General features: G+C 38.6%; 1 protein-coding gene across 1 annotated transcript in view; it reads left to right on the forward strand.

Moving 5' to 3' along the window:
- The window catches only part of srbd1 (S1 RNA binding domain 1), a 60,166-nt gene that overhangs the window by 28,886 nt on the left and 9,593 nt on the right, over positions 1-21,687 (forward strand). Inside the window, exons 15-17 of the mRNA XM_023268336.3 lie at positions 2,856-2,947; positions 6,961-7,043; positions 19,988-20,094. Coding sequence (XP_023124104.2) covers positions 2,856-2,947; positions 6,961-7,043; positions 19,988-20,094 — 282 coding nt within the window. The remainder of the gene's footprint in view (positions 1-2,855; positions 2,948-6,960; positions 7,044-19,987; positions 20,095-21,687) is intronic.

Here is a 21,687-nt window from a genome sequence, read left to right on the forward strand (position 1 = left end):
CAGACGACCTTCTGCTGGCTGCCAGGGCGATGCCCTCGCTATGGCGACAGTCACGGACGCTATGGCGATGAGGCCTCAGAGCTGTATCCATGACAGTGCTGTTACCCAGATGCCCCAGCAGCAGCCTTAATTAAGTTAGACGTGATAGGGGCTGGTGGCCACGCTTTCTCTTCGCTCCCTATTCTCCTGCGTCGTATCTCCTGCCTGTTCTCAATTATGTGTTTTCAGTTTTTACTTTTGTGCTCCTCATTTCTCCTTTCCTCTTCTTTTTGTCCTTCTGTCTTTTATTTGACCTCCATTGTTCCACTGTCTCTGAATGGGTGCAGAAAAGGAGGTCAGGCGCTGTGTTTTTTCTTCATGTGTCCTAATAGAAAGTCTTGTTTGTGTGTTTATGCTGTTGAATCAGAGGGAGTTGTGCAACCTGAATAGAGTGGATAATTTTTAGTGTAATATAGGAAACTGATATATGTGTATGTCTTTGCATTGATTATGGTGTGTGTTTCTTTGGGTGCTAGCGTGACACAGTGTGTGCGTGTCAGGTTAATGACCAGCTTTGCTTCGACCTCCCTGAAGGTCATGTGCCAGTGCTCGTTAGCAGCGTCACCATGGCGATATGTCAGCTGTCAGGGCGATGGATAAGGAGCTGACAAAAAGAACAGTGGGGCGGAGGAAGGGGTGAATAGAGAAGATGGGAGAGAGAAATCAGAGGAGGGAGGGAGGACAAGTTCATTTAAATGTGATTCCCATCAGAAGGCCTCTGCCACTCCTCATTAACAAGACTATTATAATTAGCAAGGTTGTTGTGTCAAAGTCCAGGCCTCTGGGATGCTGTGTTTGTGTGTGTGCGTGTCACAGGAGGCCACACTATTGGACATAGGGGAGGTGCTGACCCCCTTGTCATATCGGTTCGCCCCGAGGAACTCCCCCTTCTTTCTTCCTCCGACCGTCTCTCCACCCACCCGAGAGAACAGAAGGACTAAACAACATGACAGGTTCAGTTGTGTGTCAGCGGCTTTTACATAGGTATCAGTGGCTTTGTTGTACCACCATCCCTCTGTGTGGTGATGGATGATAAGCAGCCTCTTTTAGACCGAATACATTAACATGAGAAATGTTATCATTTGTTGTCAGGTAAAATCAATTACATCTTCATGTCAAGACTTGTATGTGGAAAATAGAAGAAGTCATTTTCAGCTGCCATTAATGCAGTTTTTGCAAGTTTATTTATTGGATAGTAAAACTTTAATGTCTCTTACCTTGACTGAGACTACTGTGAAATAGAAGAATTGTAGTAGTTAATTGTGTAATCAATTAGTTGTCATCTATTTAGATAATTGATCATTTTGAATATTTTTTTTTTTTTTTTTTAAGGAAAAGGTCTAAATCCTGTATTTCCAGCTGCTTAAATTAGATTAAAATATGGGTACTGGGTTTTATCAAACACTAATTGACATTTATCAGTATTTTCTTCTTAGTATGATTTATTTTTTCTAATATAATATCTAAAAAAGAAGATGTATGGTTTGAATCTTGTATGTGAAACAAGGCAATGCAAAAATGTAGTTATCTGACTTTAAAACTGACTGAGCTATATTTGCAGGAGTCATTTTCAACTGAATAAAGTTTTGGCAAGTTTATTTATTGGATTGTAAAACTTCAAAAAGGTATAAATCCTGTAACTCCAGCTGCTTAAATCAGATTATTTTCTGGGTTCTTCACGAATGTAAATTGAATATTTTTGGCTTATGGACAAAACAAGACATTTGAAGATGTCATCTTGGGTTTTCTGAAACACTGATTGACATTTATCACAGTTTTCTGACATTTTATATACCAAATCACTAATTTAGAAGATGATAGTTGGATTAAATGACAATAAAATGCGGGTCTATTCTACTTTCCAGTTTGTCATCTTTTAATGAGAATATTCTCAGTGTGAGTTTTTTAATATAATATCTCAGCAAACTAAATATGTGGCTTGAATTGTCATCTCACTTAGAAATAGTTTAAAACTGACTGATCTGTATTTGATAGTGTATTTACAGGGACATCACTGTCACACGGTCACATTTCAGTCCCATTTGGTTAAAATGCTTTTTACTGCAAGTCTTGAGAGATAGAAGTGGACTCCATAAACCTCTAGATGGCAGTAGTGTTACATGAATCACTAAACAGGTCTTTGGACTGGGTGTGCTCTATTTTATTAATCACACAAACACAACTGACTGGCTTTTATTAGAGTGTCAGTCATTTCATTGTGAAAAGGTGGTCATGCTCTAAACAATAAATGCAGAAAAAAGAGGATTCTGAATCTGTACTTAACCAAAGTGTGTATCATACTGTGGGCAAATGATCTCAATCAGTGTTAAGTATGCGTAGTTCCATAAGCCAGTAGCTCACACATGCATTTGGCTTTTTTTTTAACACCTGCTGTTAAGCGTCAGATAGCGTGGGGGCATTTGAAAGACTGTAATTGTACTGTTAATATTTAGGCAGGACTACTAGTTATGATGCAATTTTGACCATAATGTCAGTGACGACTACAAAGGGCCAACTAGAGTCAAATGAGGAACTGACTTAAGAAGCTGTGAGGTATATGATTTACAATACAAGGCAGTGGCGATTTTCTTTAATAGCACTACCATTAAGTCTTTCAAGCAGTAATAGCAGCTTTGCCATGTTTTTTTCTTTTCTCACCACACTCTCTAATTTGCTGCCTGTGCACCCTTCTGTTCGTCACCCTCTCCTTCAGTGGTCAGCCTGCCTGTTAGTCCCTGTTCTATGTATCTCTCTGCCATCATCTCCTCTTTATCTTTGTCTCAGTCTAATTTTGTTGTTTTCCGTTCTTTCCCCAGTATAACCAGTGAGGCAGGAGCATCCATCTACAGTGTGAGTCCTGAAGCAGTCAAAGAGATGCCAGATTTGGACCCTAACCTTAGAAGTGCAGGTACGCCAAGCAGCCAAACAGGCAAGATCGATTGTTTTTGTCTGAAGTTACTGGACTCTCTGCCAGACAACTTTGTGATATTCTTGGTAGTGTTTCAATGGGCCCTTTTCTATGGCAAGTTACTGGTCTTGTGCATGACACTGTATATCTGACTGCAGCTTAATCAACAGTTTTATCAATTAAATGGTTGCTAAATTTTCTTAACTTTTAGTTCTGTCAGTAAAATGGGCATCACAGTCATCCATAAGCCAGTGATGACATGTTTAAATTATTTACTACGTCCAACCAAAGTGGCAAATTATCGATCTCGGTTGAATTTTTTTCTAGAAAAATTACAACTGATAATCAAAATAGTTCCCAGATTATTTGAATGACTAATTTATTATTGGGTTCATTATTTCAACTCTAATTTTTAATTTCTTCCTTACCAAAGATGACAGAACCAGTTGTTTTTAATGATTTTAAATGCTAAAGATTGTGGCTCTGAATATTTAAACTGAAGACAAAGAGTTTACATTAGATGCTCCACTCCACTGCTGGGTGTTTTGTTTCAAATGATTGATTATTGCGTGTAGAAGCATAACCCTTTTCAGACATGGGATACGTAACATTGGCTTCATCAATCCATTAAAGTGTCATTTAGACATGGGTCACTTTTCCATTAATGTTCCTCATGGCTTCATTCAGACAAACCCACCACAGGGCCAGAAAGAGCCTCGACATTTGACCGTCACATGAGTTTAGACAACCCTTAATGATGCAATAACAAACAAAAGACAATCTAAACTAATGCCAGCTTATAAAATAGTTTAATTACCAATAGTTTAGTTTATTCATGATTTCCTAAACACTGAAAATTCTGTTCATGTGTGATAATAATCCAACTACTGCTTTCAGTACGGTTAAAGAACTTCCTGTTAGATCTCCATTGAGCCTTATCAAGATGAATTATCACTAATCAATGTAGTTCTCTGTAGTTCTCCTGCTGCAATCAGATGCTGTAGATATTTAATAAATTTAGATTAACAACTCGTAAAAACTGCTGGAAGTAGCAAACCTCTACCTCTAGATTCTGTGTGATAGCTCAGCAGTCTGATGTGAAGAAAAGTAGACAGTGTGACTTGCTGTTGAATACTGACCTGGACTGATCCTGTTTCCATGTCGGAAATAATTTATAATTGCAAGTATTTAATGAAGTTGCTGCCACTGTTGTTCCACCTGCACAAGATAAGAAGCTGTATTGTCATTGCAAGGGTACAAATGCACACAGCTGTCTTCCTTTGGAGATGCTCATGTGGATCCTGCTGCTGTTGATGCTGCAGATATTTAATAAACGCAGGTGAAATTATTATTAGTAGCTGAAAGCAATGAAGTCCTGTTAACCCTAGATTTTTTTTCTACTTTTTCTATTAGCCACTGCATTTTCTCATGTTATGTAGCTTTGTTTTCTGTGCAGTATTTGACACCAGGATTTTCTTCAAGATTAATAAAGTTTTATCTCGTCTTATCAATTGTAGTTTTTATTGCAGTGAAGTTTTGTTACTTTTGGCATTTCAGTTTGTAGCCTAAGAGGTTTGAAACTGAGGAACTGTGTCTTTTTCTCCCTGTGATGTTTTTGGACGAATATTGGTACAAAAATGTGGAGAAATTTTTCCCCAAATCACTTTACAGATATCGGTGTACCGCTGCTTGTGCATACCTATCTGGTAATGCTGGGTTTCGACTTGTGCCATGTTGAAAGTACGGAAATGTTTCTCAGTCAGACCTAATGAAATTGCCATTCCGACATTTATGGAAAAGTGACCAGGGTGCACAGTCAAACGTGAAGCTGAAATGTTCAGTTGGCGTCAGAATAACGAGAAATGTGCCTAAAAGGGGCATATTTGAGAAATGTAGGAACAATGCAATCAAACCAGTGCAACATTTCATTTGTTTCACATGTAATTTTCTTTTTTCACACACCTACAAATCATAATTTAGTATACAGTGTGAGCAGTCAGAAGTTATGCTCATGGTTTCAAGCATTAATTTCTTTTGCATCCTCTTTTTTTTTTTTTTTTTTTTTTTTAGCAACATACAGTGTTGTCACATTATCAGTGATTTTTCTGGCATTGCTCTTAGGTTCTCCTATGTCTCTGCTGCTTTCCTTTACCTCTCCCCCTTCCTTGCTGCCATTTCTGCCTAACTCACTCCACATAGTACATCATTGAAAACACAGCAGAATAAAAAAAAGAATCAGTTTTGGAGAACAAATGTTTCCAGCAGACTTCCTCTATAAAAGCTATAAATCAAGCAAGGCTGGATTATTCCTCACTACTTTCCTGTGGTCAGCAGCACTGAGAGCTGCAGAGAGCCATATTTATACCCCTATCTGAAGCCATGAGAAATGTGTTGAGCCACAGCGCGGCGATAACAGCCTATCTGTCTGTTTTGCCTGGAGGTATGCATGTTCCTGCCTCTGTCTATAGGAGGGGCCATGGAACATATGGAGTTACAGGCACCTTACGTTGATTGTTGGAGATCAGGGACACCTACTGGTGATAGGCAATATTTCAACCATTCTTTATGGGTGCAGTTTTTGTTCTGTTTATTTCTGTGCATCTTCCCTCTCCTCTGTGATCTAAGGACTGTGCCACTTCTCCTCAAAAGTTCACCAAAGTTTTATCTTTCGCTGGAATTCTTCATTCCCGTTCTCCTGAGCGATGTGTCCGTCTCTGGACTCGGCCTTCCCCTCTTGCTGTTTTCTTCATCGCTTCCCATTCTTGTAGAACTGTATTCGGCTCATAAACTTTCAGTAAGTCGGGGAGAGTCTTGCTGGACTCGATTTACAAATCAGAGAGAGAGAGAGAAGGGGGGAAGATTCAGAGACAGGATAGATGGAAAGAGTATTGGAGAGTTTTGGTGGTGTACTGAGCAAGGCTAGGGTTGAAACTCCATCCCTGTCTAAATATTATCTCAGGCAGCAACCTCCTGCAGCAGCCAGAGGAGAGAGAGGAGAGCCATTGATTCCAGGCATACTCCCTCTATTACATCCCATCCTTCTCTTTCTCTTTGTCTGTCTGTTCCGCTTCAGAGATCTGAATCTGATGCATCTCATGCAGCATAACTACATCCACACTGAGCTCTTAAATTTAAACATGCAGATAACGTACACATGCAATAGCAGTGGATAGCAGCAGCACAGGAAGGACAAAAGAAGGAACAAAACTGTGTCCTGTAATTTTATTTGTGTTTTCAAAGCCTAAATTTGTGGTGTGTAGCATTTTATTCAATCTCTGTCCCTTAATTGAACTACTAGATGCATAGATAACTGAGTTTTTGAAGTCCATTCGAGCTTCAGGACAGTAGTTTTTCGAGTTTTATAAAAAGGTAAATAACTAATAAATGACAACAGAAGATGTCAACACAGAGCTGGCAGAGCGTGTCTTTTGTCGGGCTGTGAAAGTGATCAGTTGTTTGGTTGTGTTATTCTCCCCACTCTCTGTGTGTGCTGGATGGTGATGTCATGTGTATGTGAATGAGGTTGTTTGTAATTTTTCTGCCCTGTCACTGGGCCTTGCCAGCATAATCACGGAAAAGACATTTGACATCATCTGCAATAGCAGGCTAAAGCCTTGCAGACTCTCCCGTTTAAAGGTTGATACCTCAAGTGTGTTTATTTGTGTGCTGCATTTGCCAGTGGACACGGGACTGGATAAATGTGTGGTTTGAAAGGTTCATGGCTCCAGCATCTATCAGGAAGCTAAATGACAGGTGCACAGACTGCAAGTGAATGCCAGCTTTAATTATTATTACTGGGGGTGACAGGATGACAATTAGGTTTGGCCTGCCCTCAGGCCAGCACTGTAATATGCAGACAATTTGCATATTCAGTAATTATAAATAATATTGATTTGCATATTCAATAACTGCGTTAGATAGCGAGTTCATGAAAAAAAAAGAGATTCTCATGAGACATAGGATCTCATTTATGCTAATTCTGTGTGTGTTTGTGTGTTGGTGTGTGTTGACAGTGTCCATTGGAAGACGTGTCCAAGATCCGCTGGCTGAGCTTGTGAAGATAGATCCTAAACACATAGGCATTGGAACATACCAGGTAAGTTTTTTTGTGCTGTCTGTTGTTGTTATACATTTGCCATAACACATGCAAGCATGTAATTATGGAAACGTACATTTTTTTTGCGTTTCACTTTTCGAGAATCTTGACTTGTCAACAAAAAACCAAAACTATGCATCAAAACTTTGTCTTTTAAACTTGTATCTGTTCATCCTAATTGGTGTGCATGTTCTATTCTGTTGTTAACTCGTTTTTTTTACTTCTTGTAGAGTTTAGTTGTGACTTTTGTATTGAAAGCAGATACGGGACAGGATGCATGTAGGGAATAGGAGCAGAGGATAGAAGATGTGATTGGACAAATGAAGGGAAAAAGTCAACCATGTTGAGAAAAGAGGGACAAGCAGGGAAGTGGATAAACTTGGCTGAAGGCTGTGTCAACAGATGATGCTAAGGATGAGTAATTCAATTAATGGACATCAGGCATGACGTATGTTTGGACATTTGTTTTTGCTTATGCGATTGCTGCTCTTTATCCATATGTGCAGATGAAGCAACCGCTGGCTCAGTGATGATTTTGTGGATTTCAAGTGTGTATGTAATTGTGTGAGGAAGGCAAGATAAGCATTAGGTCAGTGCAACCTGCTATTGGCATCGACTATGAATGCCGTATTGTTCTCCATGTTTGGTACGTCCTAGAAGAAAACAGTATGAGGGGATGGAAATAGAAGAAAAGCAAAAAGCACTGAGGTTGACAAAGACAGCGAGGTCAAGTAATTAGACTGCCAGCTATTCACAATCAAACCAATATTACGTCATCAATGAGAGTCATATAATACAGATTATGTAGTTTAGGTTATCTTATTTAATAAATGGATTTAAAAACATCTGATGTAAGTAAAGGGGGTATAGAAGATGGTGTAAAGTACAGAACTTGTATTCTTTCTTCATATGTAGCAATTTTTCAGGTATAATGCTAAATTTCTGCTCCTAATGCAGATGTTAATTCCATTTAATCACTGGGTAATAACGAAATACAGATATACTCTAAGTCTGACTTTATTTTAATCAATCTATTCACCATTGTTTAAAAGCAACACATTTTCTCATTTCCAAAGCCAAAAACAGAATGATTGGGTTTTTTGCTTGATAAATTATGACTAACTGTGAACACAATTGTTGTTTGCACTTTTTCACAGGCCAGTTAACAGATTAATTGAAAGTGTATTCAGATGTAGTGAGAAGTTCAGTGAGTCCTCATAGGGATTAATGGAAAGTTCCATATCAGAACTACTGAGAGGAGAGGCTCCTGCACACTAAGCCAGTGTTGTACAGTTTATACTGTAGCTAAGAGAAACGCTGGTTTGTATTTATTTATCTTTCATCAAGGTCAAAATGTTTTTTAACATTTAGTAGCTGACACTCGGGGAGAGTAAAAGGCCTTTTTATATGTTGGTGTTGGCCACTATTTCAGTGTTAACAAGAAAAAGAATCCGACAGTGTAAAGAAATGGCCTCAGCGGATTCTGAATGTGAGAGAGAAGAGAAGGAATGGAGGGTTACAAAAGGACAGCAGAGGGTGACAAAAGTCAAAGGAAAAGGGCATAATGGGGAGATTTCTAAGTGACGAGGGAAATGGACATCTGAGAGTGAAAGGAGCAGGTCTTATTGTGCAAGTGAGTGTGTGTGAGTGTGTGTGTCGGGTCACAGGACCGTGTCTCTCATCACGTCCTGGTTTGGGCTCTCTGGGGTGTCCTGCGTTCTGCACCTCCCGCTCTCAGATCATGTGACTAGGTCAACAAATGATAATATAACCAAGTAAATAAACTGTGGGTGCTGACAGATATGAGATGGGACGTCGTTCTGACCTGTGTGTGAGCTCACACACACACACACACACACACACACACACACACACACACACACACACACGCACTCATACACACTCCCCTCCCATCCCTTTTCACGGTCGATAGGTGAGTGTGTGTGTGTGTATACATTTAGTGTATGCATGAGCGTGCACGTGTGAGAAAAGTGCACTCATGCATATGTGTGTTTTCCAGCGAGCTCGTTTGTGTGATTCGTGGCATTTTGAGCTTTCTGAAAGTTTATTGCCATTAGACCCAAAAAGCATAAGGGCAGATGTAACTCTAGACAGCTGGCACAGCATGTGCTCTCTTTCTCTCCCCCTCGGCTGACCCAGTGAGTGACAGCTCGGAGAGAAAGGCGGAAATGAGCTGAGGGCGAAAAAAGTGAGGCCCATTAAAATCAGATTGGATGTAAGTATTGGTATGGGAACATTGTTTTCACTGCAACACCACTGGCTGACGGCTTTTCTGGATTTTGCCAGATACTTGTCTGAATGGAGAGCCAATGTTATTATTGTTTTTTTTTTTTTTTTTTTAATAATCACTGTTAGATCACAACACCTTTTAAAAGGCTACTTCTCTATTTTGTTCCCAACACTTGCACAGACAAACATTGCAGGAGCTTTGTGTCCTTTAATAATTAGACACTTAATAGGTGTGGCCTTTGAACACGTCCTTCATCCGTCAGTCAGCTCTTTATGTTGCTCTGGTCTGTTGACAGCTGGGTAATCCCCAGGGCCGTGAAACTAACTGCTACTGCAAAATACACACACAGACGCACACTGCTGTGTAAGAAAACATTGCCTGCCAGCCGGATATTAAAGAAACTGTCACTCTTCTCCTCACCTCTTTCAACCGTTCTCGTTCCCCTCGTTCCAAGTTTTTGCGAGAATTTTTCCTCTTCTGTTCCAATGGCTGTCCATCATCCTTTTCATATCATGTTTTTTCCTATCTTTCTGTTAGTGTTATGGAGTAGAGCATCAGATGTAGGTGAAAGAATCAGAAGTTTGTGTTTGCGACTTGCTGTCACATTGTCAGCTGTTTAAATCAGACTCTGGATCGGGCTGTAAACAGATCTGTTTAGACTGGCATGATTATAATTGTAATGCATCAGCTTCTAAAACAGGAGTCTGTCTTGGTGACACTTGATGGTAAAGTCTGTGATGAACAAACAGCACATCCTGGTGCTGTTTTTATTCAGAGCCTAGAGTCTACACGTGAATTTAGTAATCAGATCATTTCTGGAGACACTTTCCTGCCACCTAAGTGACACACCTCTGAAATCTTCACCCTTTACACTTTGTGAACTTTACCTTTACCCTGTTTTCAAGTCTGCTTGCAAGCGCATTTATATACTGCTCTCTTCCCAACTGTGACCATGTGTATTAGGGATTGACCGATTACTGGCCTGACCGATTATTGTGTCCAGTCTAGTTATTTTTATTGGCTAATTATGGATAAATTAAATGTATTACTTCAGGACTGATGCAGCCTCCTCTTTTTCTGTCGTCACTCTGAGGTCTCAGAAATGTCTCACAATCAGAGACAGCAAAAACTGAACAAGAAACACAGGCAGTTGCAACAAACCAGTAAATTAGCTTCTCTTGCAGTGGCTAAGGCTACACTAATGGCTAGCCGCTAAGTTAAAAGGCAGGCACAAATGACCCTGAAACAGTCTGTGAAATAATTAATAATGCTTTATGATATGGATCTTAGTGGGCAATAAAAGTGATAGCACAGAGAAAGATTAATAGAGAATAACAGAAGATGAACTGATGAGTCTCAACTGATCCCACATAAACAGAGGAGAGTCTTAATTTAATCACTCTTACTCCTATTTTACATTATCCGTTAGTCACCCTTATTAATGAAGAGGCCTAGTTATGAATGATCACATGCTGTTAAATCATTACACACAATGAATGTTGGCTCCAAATATCAGTTATCTGCCTTTTCTTGACTCATAATAATCAACATTGGTATTGACCCTGACAAACCCAAATCGGTCGATCCCTAATCTGTATAAAATGTTGTACTCTACTAATGTTGTGGGTCTTCTAAGCTTCACAGATTCTCTTTCTCTATCGCTAAGATGGGATGTGCCAGAATACCAATAAATCACACTTCAGATTAGATGTCATTAGAGGAACACTGCCTCTAGCCTCTATTTAAAAGATGTTCAATGTCAACATGTTATATTTGTATTTCTGAAAGGGACTTGGTGAGTTTTTCCACCGACGGTCATGAGTGTCTGTCAACCTAAACAGGTCAGTTGAAAAACTGAGTCTCCAGGCGCATTTGAAACAACTTAAAAGTGTAGTTGACTGGATTTTAGGATTTTGCCTGCAGCTGGGGCAAGTGATGTCACTTTCACACCAAGACCACTGATCCTTATATTGCTTTGTGTGTGTGTGTGTGTGTGTGTGTGTGTGTGTGTGTGTGTGTGTGTGTGTGTGTGTGTGTGTGTGTGTGTGTGTGTGTGTGTGTGTGTGTGTGTGTGTGTGTGTGTGTGTAGTGTGTGTGTGTAGTGTGTGTGTGTGTAGTGTGTGTGTGTAGTGTGTGTGTGTGTGTGTGTGTGTGTGTGTAGTGTGTGTGTGTAGTGTGTGTGTGTAGTGTGTGTGTGTAGTGTGTGTGTGTATGGCCGTGAAAGTGTGTTTGCTTGAGCATGCTACCTTTCACTCTTGAATGGTCATGCCTACAGGGGAGACAGGAGCAGACAGAGCAGAGGGATGGAAGAAGAGCCAGAAATGGAGGCTTGACACTGATTGATAGTTCCTGCTTCGGCTTTTTGAGTCGTGGGAAAAAAAACAAAACACAGGCTCTTAAAGTGTTCATCAGGGGAAGAAGCTGCCAAACATTATCTGATACTGTTTTAATTATTTCCTCTAGATGTGTCACAGCTTGTTTTTGAGTGTTCATGCATTTAGTGCGAGTGTGAGATGAGAGAATCTTGTGTTTTTGCTTGTGTAATGGATTTACACGGGCTGATGCCAATTGTCTACTTACTTGACAATTTATAATACATCTACTGACTGTTGTCATGTCAGGCTGCTTATTCTAGGGCTTTTCGCTTTTTTTTTTTTTTTTTAAACCATGTGCTTTTTATAGAAGGGAATTAAACCACTGGTTGAAGAACAAAACACACATCAGAAAAGTCAAACTGGATGAGATTATAAACAGGATGGGTTTAAGTAAAGGTTTGGATGTTGAAAATGATGACTTGAAATCAGCTGATTGAAGATTTATATGACAAGGAAACTTTTTCCTTCCTTCTTGACCACAAAAAATGCATAAATTGCTTCCAGCTTTTCCTATTTTATCTAGTGGAACATTTGGAAAAACATTTTCTCCAAATATTCCATTCTGATTTTATTTAAGTAAGGAATCCTGCTGAAGTCATTTCGACTTCCTGTGCTTGTCTTGAAGCTTATTCTGTTCTGATTTTCTCATGCTCTGTTATGCAGTCCCTCAGGTAATACGTGGGTGTTTGTGTGTTTGAATATGTGGGTAGTTAAATACCAGTCATAAATCAACAGGTGAAAGTGATAGGACAGCACGGAGATGGTTTTATGTTTTTCCAACAGCTTTCTTCGAACCCTAATGGCTATTTCTCAACTTTCTGCAAGACAATCAAACACAAATGTATACTAAGCCAAGCCTATGTGCCTAGAATAGTACACAACAAGCTAAGGAGGGAGTTTTCAGAGGCCTTAAAGAGGCTGTCAGTCAAGGAGAACCTGACCTTCAGATAACCTCAGGCACCTTGTTCATTTGTGCATCGTCCACTGATTTTCTAAGAGTGAATTACGTCAAGTAGCAATTTCACTCACACATGAAGCTCACGTTTAAACAGAGCCACTATCCAAATATGTATTTTACCTTTTAGCCGTCCCAAATATGTTCGAGCTTTTCAAATACAAGCCAACTCCTGTTTTTATGGCAGCTCAACACCTTATTGCAATTCTTTATTTCTTTATTTTGAAATTTGCTCTGCCCGACTGTGTGGTATTTTTGATGCCAAGTGCAATGTACAACATGCAGAGCTGGGGGGAGAAATGTAAACAGTTAGTCTGATTCAAATGACACCGAATTTAAAACCATGTCTGTTTTTAATGCAGCATGCTCTAGAGGCTTTCTGGTGTTTTGATCAACAAGAGCAAACTAAATACTTGAGGCGGTGACTAACTATTTGATTATTCTTTCTCCAGCCACTAGATGCATTTAAATGAGCATTATTTTGAATGTCATTCCATCAATCTGCCCTTATCTATACATAAATACCAGTTTATATTGATAATATTAGTAATGAAACCAAGAAAGTTTCATCTCAAATCAGACATTGCACAAACAAACTGTTGACCCTGTCATATACCTTTCTTTTCTCACTGCTGACTCTGTGGACTGCTGTCATCGACAATACTTGCTGTTGAGAGTGAAGAAATGCTGGTTGAAACATCACTGACCCCACAAACTCTACTTTCCCATCCACTGTTTATCACTTAAAACAGAGGCAACCATCTTCCTTCGCCTCTTCACTTCTGTTGCACCATATTTATGTTGCCTTTAAGCTATTCCTGTGGTCCTACGATTGCATAAGGACTTTCTCTTTTGAGGTTTTTTTGCTTTAGATGTTTCACCATGTTGTTGATGCTTCTGTCAACAATAGAATTAATACAATTTGGTGCCTACAAACTTTTCCTAATCTTTTTTGTTTGTATTGTTGGACTTTTTGCTGGATGTCTCAATTATTGTGTCATAACTCTTCCAGAAAGCAAAGGTTTTCATTAATCTAGAGAACTCAGTCCTGTTTAAGAGTATTAAGAGATACACAGCACCATTAGATGTTTATTGAAAGTCTGAGCTCAGCCATATTCAGAGTCTATCTTTGTGACTGGCTAAGTGTGTATTTATTAATCGCCCACTGATCTTTCTCCTAGCCTTTTTTTCTGCTTTTCACTGCTGCACATACATGAGAAAAAGCATGTGCGCTTGGAGTGTCCCTTCCTACTTGCACTTGTTATAATCACCGCTACCTTATCATATGGTTTCTGTTCAAACCCCTGTGTGGACTTTTTGATTTTTTTGCCTGGTCAAATTGTAGGCAGCATTTCAACATGGGAAACTCTTTGTTTAGTTAAATGACATTGGAATTGTTATGTGGAATATCTTCAATTCTTGGTGGTGGTAACCAATTTTCAAATTCAACATGCCTTTAAATGTAAGAATAAGTTGCTCTTGTAAATATAACAGATCGAACAATAATGTGTATGAACGGTCTTACATCAGCCTGGTTGCTTGTTAAATTGCGGGTAGCAACTCCATACATTCAAATCACACATACAAGAAAATAAGCCTAATTTCCAAGGCAGAAAAATAAGTTCCTCTAGTCCCAGTTTAAATGCAATAAAGAAAAGCCCAATGGACATTTGATCCTACAGTTTGTAATCTCCCCTCAGGCTCTTAATACATGCAGCCATTCAGGCTCCAGCACGGTTCCTCCTGCCAAGCTCTTTGTGGCATCATTCATATTCGGCATTTCAGTCTGTTGTCAGTCCAAAGATCTCTGCCATCATTATCAATCAACACCTCGACTTTTAGCAGTCGCTTCGCCTCCTCTTTTACTCTCTCGCTCTTGTAATTGGTGACTGTAGATTATGTGTCAGGGTCGGCAGCCTGACTTTGTGTGTGAATGTTTGTATCACAGAAAAGGACGACGACGTCTCTCTCAGTGAATACCTCTCAAAAAAGCTTATTTTGCTTTTCTCACCTTCTCTGCATTTTTCACCACTGTCTTTTTCCTCTCTCACCTGATTGACATGTGGTAACTCGGGAGCGCTTAAGCCTCGAGGTGCAGACAGAAGCACTTTGTTCATGCGTATTGGTTGGCTGGCTTCAGCTGGTTTCCGGCCAATCCAAATATGACCTTCACACATAGGGATCCAGTCCATTGGTTCTGGATGATGTTGAGGTTTTGGGTCTGTGAGGTGGAACCAAGGAATGAGGGAGTGGAGGTGAAACTGGATAGTAACATATCTATCTTTACTCGCTGATCTGTTTTAACATCTCTATCTTTGTTGCCCCACTTCACCTTGCAGTTCTAATCTTAATACTAACAATTAGTGAAAGCTAAGCTAAAGGCGGTGTCATCTTTCAAAATAAATGCTCAATGTTGTGATTTTTACAGCCTGTCAGCAAGTTCATCTTGACATGAAATTAATGAAAGCAGCACAAAGGGTAAAGCAGGGGGATGCTTGGATTGAGAGATAAGGAGAAGATACAGGACGTCATGCTCCACTGGTGCTTTTAGTGCCACTGTAAACTAAGCGAGAGAGCCATGCGGGCCTCTGCTGTCTAGATGTCAGACTCACACATGCTGGATTGTGTGTATGTATGCTTAATAGAGCAGAACTCGCTCGTGTTCTGTAACAGTTACTCTTTTCCACTCCGGCTCTGGCACATTAAATCACCGCTGCTGGTGCCAGAGACACACTTCTCTAAATCTATGTCTGTTGATTTCCCCGATTGCCTGGTTTTCTCCTTAACTAGAATATTATGTTCAAACTGTGACCTTTAGAAAAAATACTAATTTCCTCATTGTGTGTGTTTTAGCTGCCTGGGATAGTGTTTACGTTATGGGTGAATATATAATCGCGGGACTTTTTGTATCATAGTTGACATTTTTGCTGTTTTCAGGCCTAAAATTAACATAGCAGCCTATAACCAAACACCACAAGGCATTTTTACAGAAAGATTTTTCTAAATATAATAATTAGTAATATAATATAATATATATATATATATATTTTTTTTAAACTTTTGATAGAAATATATGCAAGATATATCCCATGGACTTCAAAAGTCCTTCAATTATATATTGACTCATATATTTGCATGCATGGAAACACATTTTTATTGTGTAGCAGTAAGCCTTTGACCCCAAGTTATGCCTTCTTTGCCAAGCAAGATGGCTATTATTAATTACTGATCAATAATATCTCAGTTTCTGTTAATTGGAGGGAAATAAAAGCTTGTGCCAGTTCTGAGTAGTGCAGCCAGTAGCATCTGTTGAGTGTCATGGGGGATTTTAAAAAATTTTTATTTATTTTTTGCTGGGATTCTCCTTTAAATGAAGCTTGAAAAGCCTCTTTTTGATATATATGCCCGTGTAATTTCAGACACAAACCTGAGGTTTGGTAACATTTAAAATATGCAATTGTTAGTGTTTGATTAGGTTTCAGTTAGGAGGATCGCTTTACTGTATGCTTTTGATTTTAATCGTGTTACTTTGTACCAGAAAGGGAAATCCCACATGCTATGTCTTTTAGCAAATCATTATACAGTCATTAACAAGCAAGAAAAACTTTATTTTCACAGTAGAATACATTTCATGGGAAATGGAGGAAACCAATAACTTGTATAAACGTATATACAGACATAAATACATACGCTGTTAACAAGTCATTAGTATGTCCTCAGTTGATGCAATTTTTAACCTGGAAATTTAGGAAATTCAACTGTTGATCAAATCAACATTAAATACAGCAGTAATTTAGAATAAAATACTAGTGGGCAGGATTTGCTTCCGAAACCCTTTTTCCAAATCAGTGAGGATTGTGCTGTGGTTTAACAGTGTCATGTAGCTGCTGTTTATTAATTTTGTGGCCATTTTTATATATTTTTCCCTCAATGCTTTCCTGTTTTCCTGGATTAATGGAATAAAGTTAAGGTGTTTCAGTTTGGTTTTTCCCATCCCTGATGCACATGCACCTCAGTGTTTCCAGCTACAATACCTCAGATCGTCTCGTGCTGATCCCACCTCTATAAGGTTTCAATAAGAATGTAAGAACACATTCATTGGGGTTTTTTACTGCAGGTTAAAACTCACACAGCCTCGCACACCTCCACCTTTCTCGTGTGAAAACATTCTTTTCTGGTGTGACATTACAGGTGATTTCCTCTTTGTCTTTGAGTGTCTTCTTGGTTAATATCCACTCACCAGAAATCATAAATCTTTCAGCCTTAGTTTTATGGGAACTTCTTCTTGTTTGGAAAGTTATTTTTATTGTTTCCAAAAGGCCTCTGGCTTTAACACCTCGGCTCACTAAGACTGCAGATCTCTAAATTAGGCAGCAGGGGTGCAGTACAGTCTCTGCTGATCTCCTCTTATCTCCTCACTGCTGAATCAAACAACATTTATCTCCCTGATTACTGCAGGCTTGGCTTGGAAAGCTGCTGTTTGTATTGCTGGCTTAAAGGATGTTGTTGCAAACATTAGAAGTAGAAATTAAATCAGAGTTAATAAAGATTGCATACAGTAAATAATTACTGAGACTTTAAAAGGAAACAACAAGCACTAATAAATGCACCAAACTGGTAATAGTGCTAGGAGTATGTATGACTAAACAGCCAGTTTCCCTGTTCTTGGGGACTACTATCTTTTTTATGTTGTCTATTGGTGATTGGTAGTAGCTCATCTAAGCTGTTTCTTTTTCTTTGCTGTGTTATGAACCATTTCTTAAATCATGTGACTATTCCTTTCTGATTTATTTACTAGATGTTTATAAATAGAAATAGTTTCTGACTTTTATATTACACAATACCAGGTCACAAAGAGGTACACAGCAGAATAACAAGGAAAATGTGTTCGTAAAGTAATCTGTCAAGAGCACAAATGTCAGCAGAGACTTTTTGTTGATTAGATGTTGACACAGTGTGTTTCCTCGTTCTCTCAGCTTCACATCTTGGCAGTGTGATTGTGGAAAATACCTAGAATATCTTTAATTCATGCACCCCATCCCATAATTTGGATTGGTGTGGACAGATATTTGATACAGCATTTTTAGTTTGCTTTGGCTCAAGGATTTTTCTTCTCCTCAGTTTCTCTTCTTGATTGTTGGAAGTTATATTCTTACAATTTGCAAATGTATTGTGGTGATGTAATATGATATTCTGAGTATTTATTTTTGGATTTAGTGCAATTAATCAGATGATGATTAGGTGTGATAGAAGGAAGAAGTAGGACTGAATCTCAGTTTCATTTGCAAAAGCCTAAGACATAGATATGTTTGTTGTCATATTTAAAGTAAGAACTAATCAGCTGAATGAAGGCAACAGAATTAGAGGCTGCAGTGTTGTGATTTTGAAGAAGGAGCTCAAAGAACTGGCCACATTTAGTATTAACCTTTGTGTCGTCCTACGGGTCAAAATTGACCCATTTTAAAGTTTGAACATGTGGGAAAAAAATCTATTTTCACAGTGAAACATCTGATGTCCACTTTTTCAACATTTTTGGGAAATCTTTGAACATTTTTTGGTGGAATAAAGAAATGTTAAAAATATTTCTTAAGAACATTCACAAAAAAAATCAACCAAAATCCAACGAATTTCACCGGATTTTGGTTGATTTTCTTGTCAGTGTTCTTAAAGGAAATATTAGAAGTTTTACTGATATATATGTAATCACTTTAGATATTTTTAGGATTTTTTTTGAAGATTTTTACTCATTATTTGAAAATATTTACAAGAATTTTCTTGCCAAAAATGGGGGATTTTTTATAAATAAAACTTTTAAGGGAACCTTTTAAGGAACTATTGGAATTTTCTTCCTGAAGGTTTTGCAAATTTTCTGAAATTTGGGGAATTTTTTTGCTGAATTTTTGGATGTTTTTCAGACAAGGAAACAATATTTTTTGGTGCCTGTAAATGAGGACAACAGGAGAGTTAAATAAAAGATAACATTCTATTATCATGTCCTACCAGCTGCTGGAGTTATACATGTATTTCATAATAAAGGATTGGGCATCAATACTACGCCTATTAGACTTAATTCAAACCAGTGAACGTCTCTTAAACCTTAGTTCAGTGTGTTCTGTCTGCCTCAGCCGCCCTCTCTGTCCTCATCTGTCCTTCCACTGCTGACAGAGGAGGGTGTGTTTGCTAGCTGGCGTTGTCGTTATCTGTTTACAAGGTAGTGTTTGTTCAGATCTGATCGTGTTACAGGACGACCCATGCTAGTCTCAGTCATGTTCATACACATGACACACACAAACACACCACAGTCCAACGGTAGTCTAGTTTAGAGTGTCAGCTAATCCTCAGGCACTTGCTGAGGCATCAGTCTCCAGCTGAACTCTTTGGTTTCTGGCCTCGTCCCACCACAGCCCCGGGCCTCTTTTTGTCCGCCAGACCTCGTAGCATTTCTTTGATCTTATTGTGTTTTGTTTTCATTAAGTTTATTCATGGCAATGTTTTATTGTTGCCCTCTTTCCTTCCCCTTTCCTTCCCTTTATTTCCTTTACTTTCCTTACTTTGTCTTTCCTTTCCTTTCCTTTCTTTACTTATCTTTCCTTTCCTTTCCTTTCCTTTTGGAAAATATCTTCTGTAAATGGTTGATTGGCTGGTGTTTGAGAAGTGTGAAGGGTTCATGTGGAGGATCTTTATTGACAGAGAGCTACACTAACAAGAACAGTGTATTAGCGGGAAAGATTGTTGACAAGCCAAACTAAACATTCTCGACTCCTTTTTCCCTCCTGCGCTCCCTCCGTCTGTCAATCAGCTCTCTAAGAGTTTTTTTCTCTAAGTCCTACTTGCTGTTCTACCTGTCAATCAAAGCTGCCTTGTCTCTGCGTATCAGTATTGTATTATAATATAACATATTTATCTCTTTGAGTGAAATTTCACTAATCCTCTTTGGGAAAATTGGCTACACAGGACCAAATACTAGCATAGAAGAAATGGAATATAACTGTGAATGAATATGCAGCCTGGGGATTATGTAAACAGGACATGATTATGTAAAGCCAATAAAAATAAAAATTAAAAAAAAAAACACCTGCAATAAAATATATTGGGTGGACAAGTTTTTAGGAATATGTGACTAAACATTATAGCACTGGGATGGCAAAATGCAGCAGTATTAGCTTTAGAATAATACCAGCACATTTTCTACTTTTTTTAGCGTCCCTAAAAGATTACTTGCGTATGTCTGTGTGTGTCTCAGAATGTAGGGTGAAAATGGCTATTTAATGTTGTTTTCTCTGGTAAAACTGTTTTCTGTCTGATAAATCTTATATGTTTGTTTGCAAAAATAAATATGGGTTTGTTAAATGTGTTTTCCCAGCATGATGTGTCGGCCGGAGCTCTGAAGGCAGCGCTGGGCGGAGTGGTCCAGGAGTGTGTGAGCTTTGTGGGGGTGGACATCAACATCTGCTCCGAGATACTGATGAGGTAAACGACACAGAAACACACATACAGCACCATGTTAAACAAAAATTTGAGCACTAATCACACTCCTGCCCTCTTTAGAATGTATTTATAGATTACTTTTATGCAAAGAGCAGACAAAAAGCAAATACATATTTGGTTAAACCAGTCTTTGCCTTTAGACAACGCTGGTTATCATGGGTACACAGTTCTTCTCGGTTCTTTTATGATTAGGATTATGAGAACAGGGGGACCTGTTGCAGGGCTCCTCCTTCAACTTGTTAGCCGAATATAGATCTAAATGCCCCTCTCCAGTCATTGTTTCAACCACTGTACCCTCATTCAGTTTTTTGTAACTTAGTTGACAGGTATCATAGTTGACATTTTTGCTGTTTTCAGGCCTTAAATCAACATGGCCGCCTATAACCAAACACCACATGGTATTTTAGAGAAAGATTCTTCTAAATATGATATATACAATTGAAATTGAAAGTTATTTATAAAGATATTGTAGTAAATCTGTCGACGTGATAAATCCACACTTGACTCACACACTACTTTATATTAAATAACTCAGAAAGCCTTGGAGTCTGGCCAGTCTTTTCTTCAGGAGGAAATGACATCATGTGGAGCAGGTCATGTGATCTGGAATTAACACACTTCCTTGAGAGGTGTTTTTGTAATGGGGAACTTAGTAGAAAGTGATTTATTTATTTTCCATATAAAATTTGATATATTGCCAAAAAAAATGTCTGTCATGATTATCTCAACTTAATATATAGACCACAATCAAAACAATTTTTCAATAAGCTCATTTTATCATTCTTTTGCTAATTAGAAGGTGGTTGTTGTTAATTTTGGATGATTATTTAATTGACATTTTAGTGATATCCAGTCATTTTTTATTAATAAGTGATTTTGCCCATAATAAATAATTCTGGAATTTGCAAAGATATGATCATAATGAGGATAAAAAACACAATTTTTTTTAACTTGTAATAAAAATGCATGCAAGATATATCCCATGGACTTCAAAAGTCCCTCAATTATATATTGACCCCCTTGCTGCAAGTCAGCATGTTCCTTTGGTTTGTTTAACTCCAGAAGTCTAAAAATTTTTGAGACTGTCATCAGTGCACTGTATATTTAAAGTGGAGATGATGCCTTATTTTGCTCATTGTATAACTTCCAGCAGTTAAAAACAACCCATTTGGATATGTTAACAAGATAAAAAAGCTTGATATTCATGGTAGGGATCTTTAATGACCCATGCTTTGTGTTTGGCATCAGAATCAATTTTGGACCAATCAGACACCTTTCTGATGTAACTGTATGATGGATGAACATCCAAACACCTGAAGGGCTTGAAATCTGTGCGCAGTTTTCTACACTGTGTCCTCACAAACAAGTACATGTGTGCGTTCAAGCACTCTGTCCCGCAGACACACACATGGAGATTCTGAGAAAGAGATGAAATAGTGCTCAGACGCTTGACATACTTTCCCTCGACAGTCACAACATGGCAAAGCTTCATTCACACTCGTGCACGGGCGCATGCTCGATGCATACACACACACAAACACACCGACAGCGTGCCAGCTTTCTGTTTAGACTATG

This window comes from Amphiprion ocellaris, chromosome 16 (genome assembly GCF_022539595.1).
Source record: "Amphiprion ocellaris isolate individual 3 ecotype Okinawa chromosome 16, ASM2253959v1, whole genome shotgun sequence".
In the NCBI taxonomy this organism is placed as follows: domain Eukaryota; kingdom Metazoa; phylum Chordata; class Actinopteri; family Pomacentridae; genus Amphiprion; species Amphiprion ocellaris.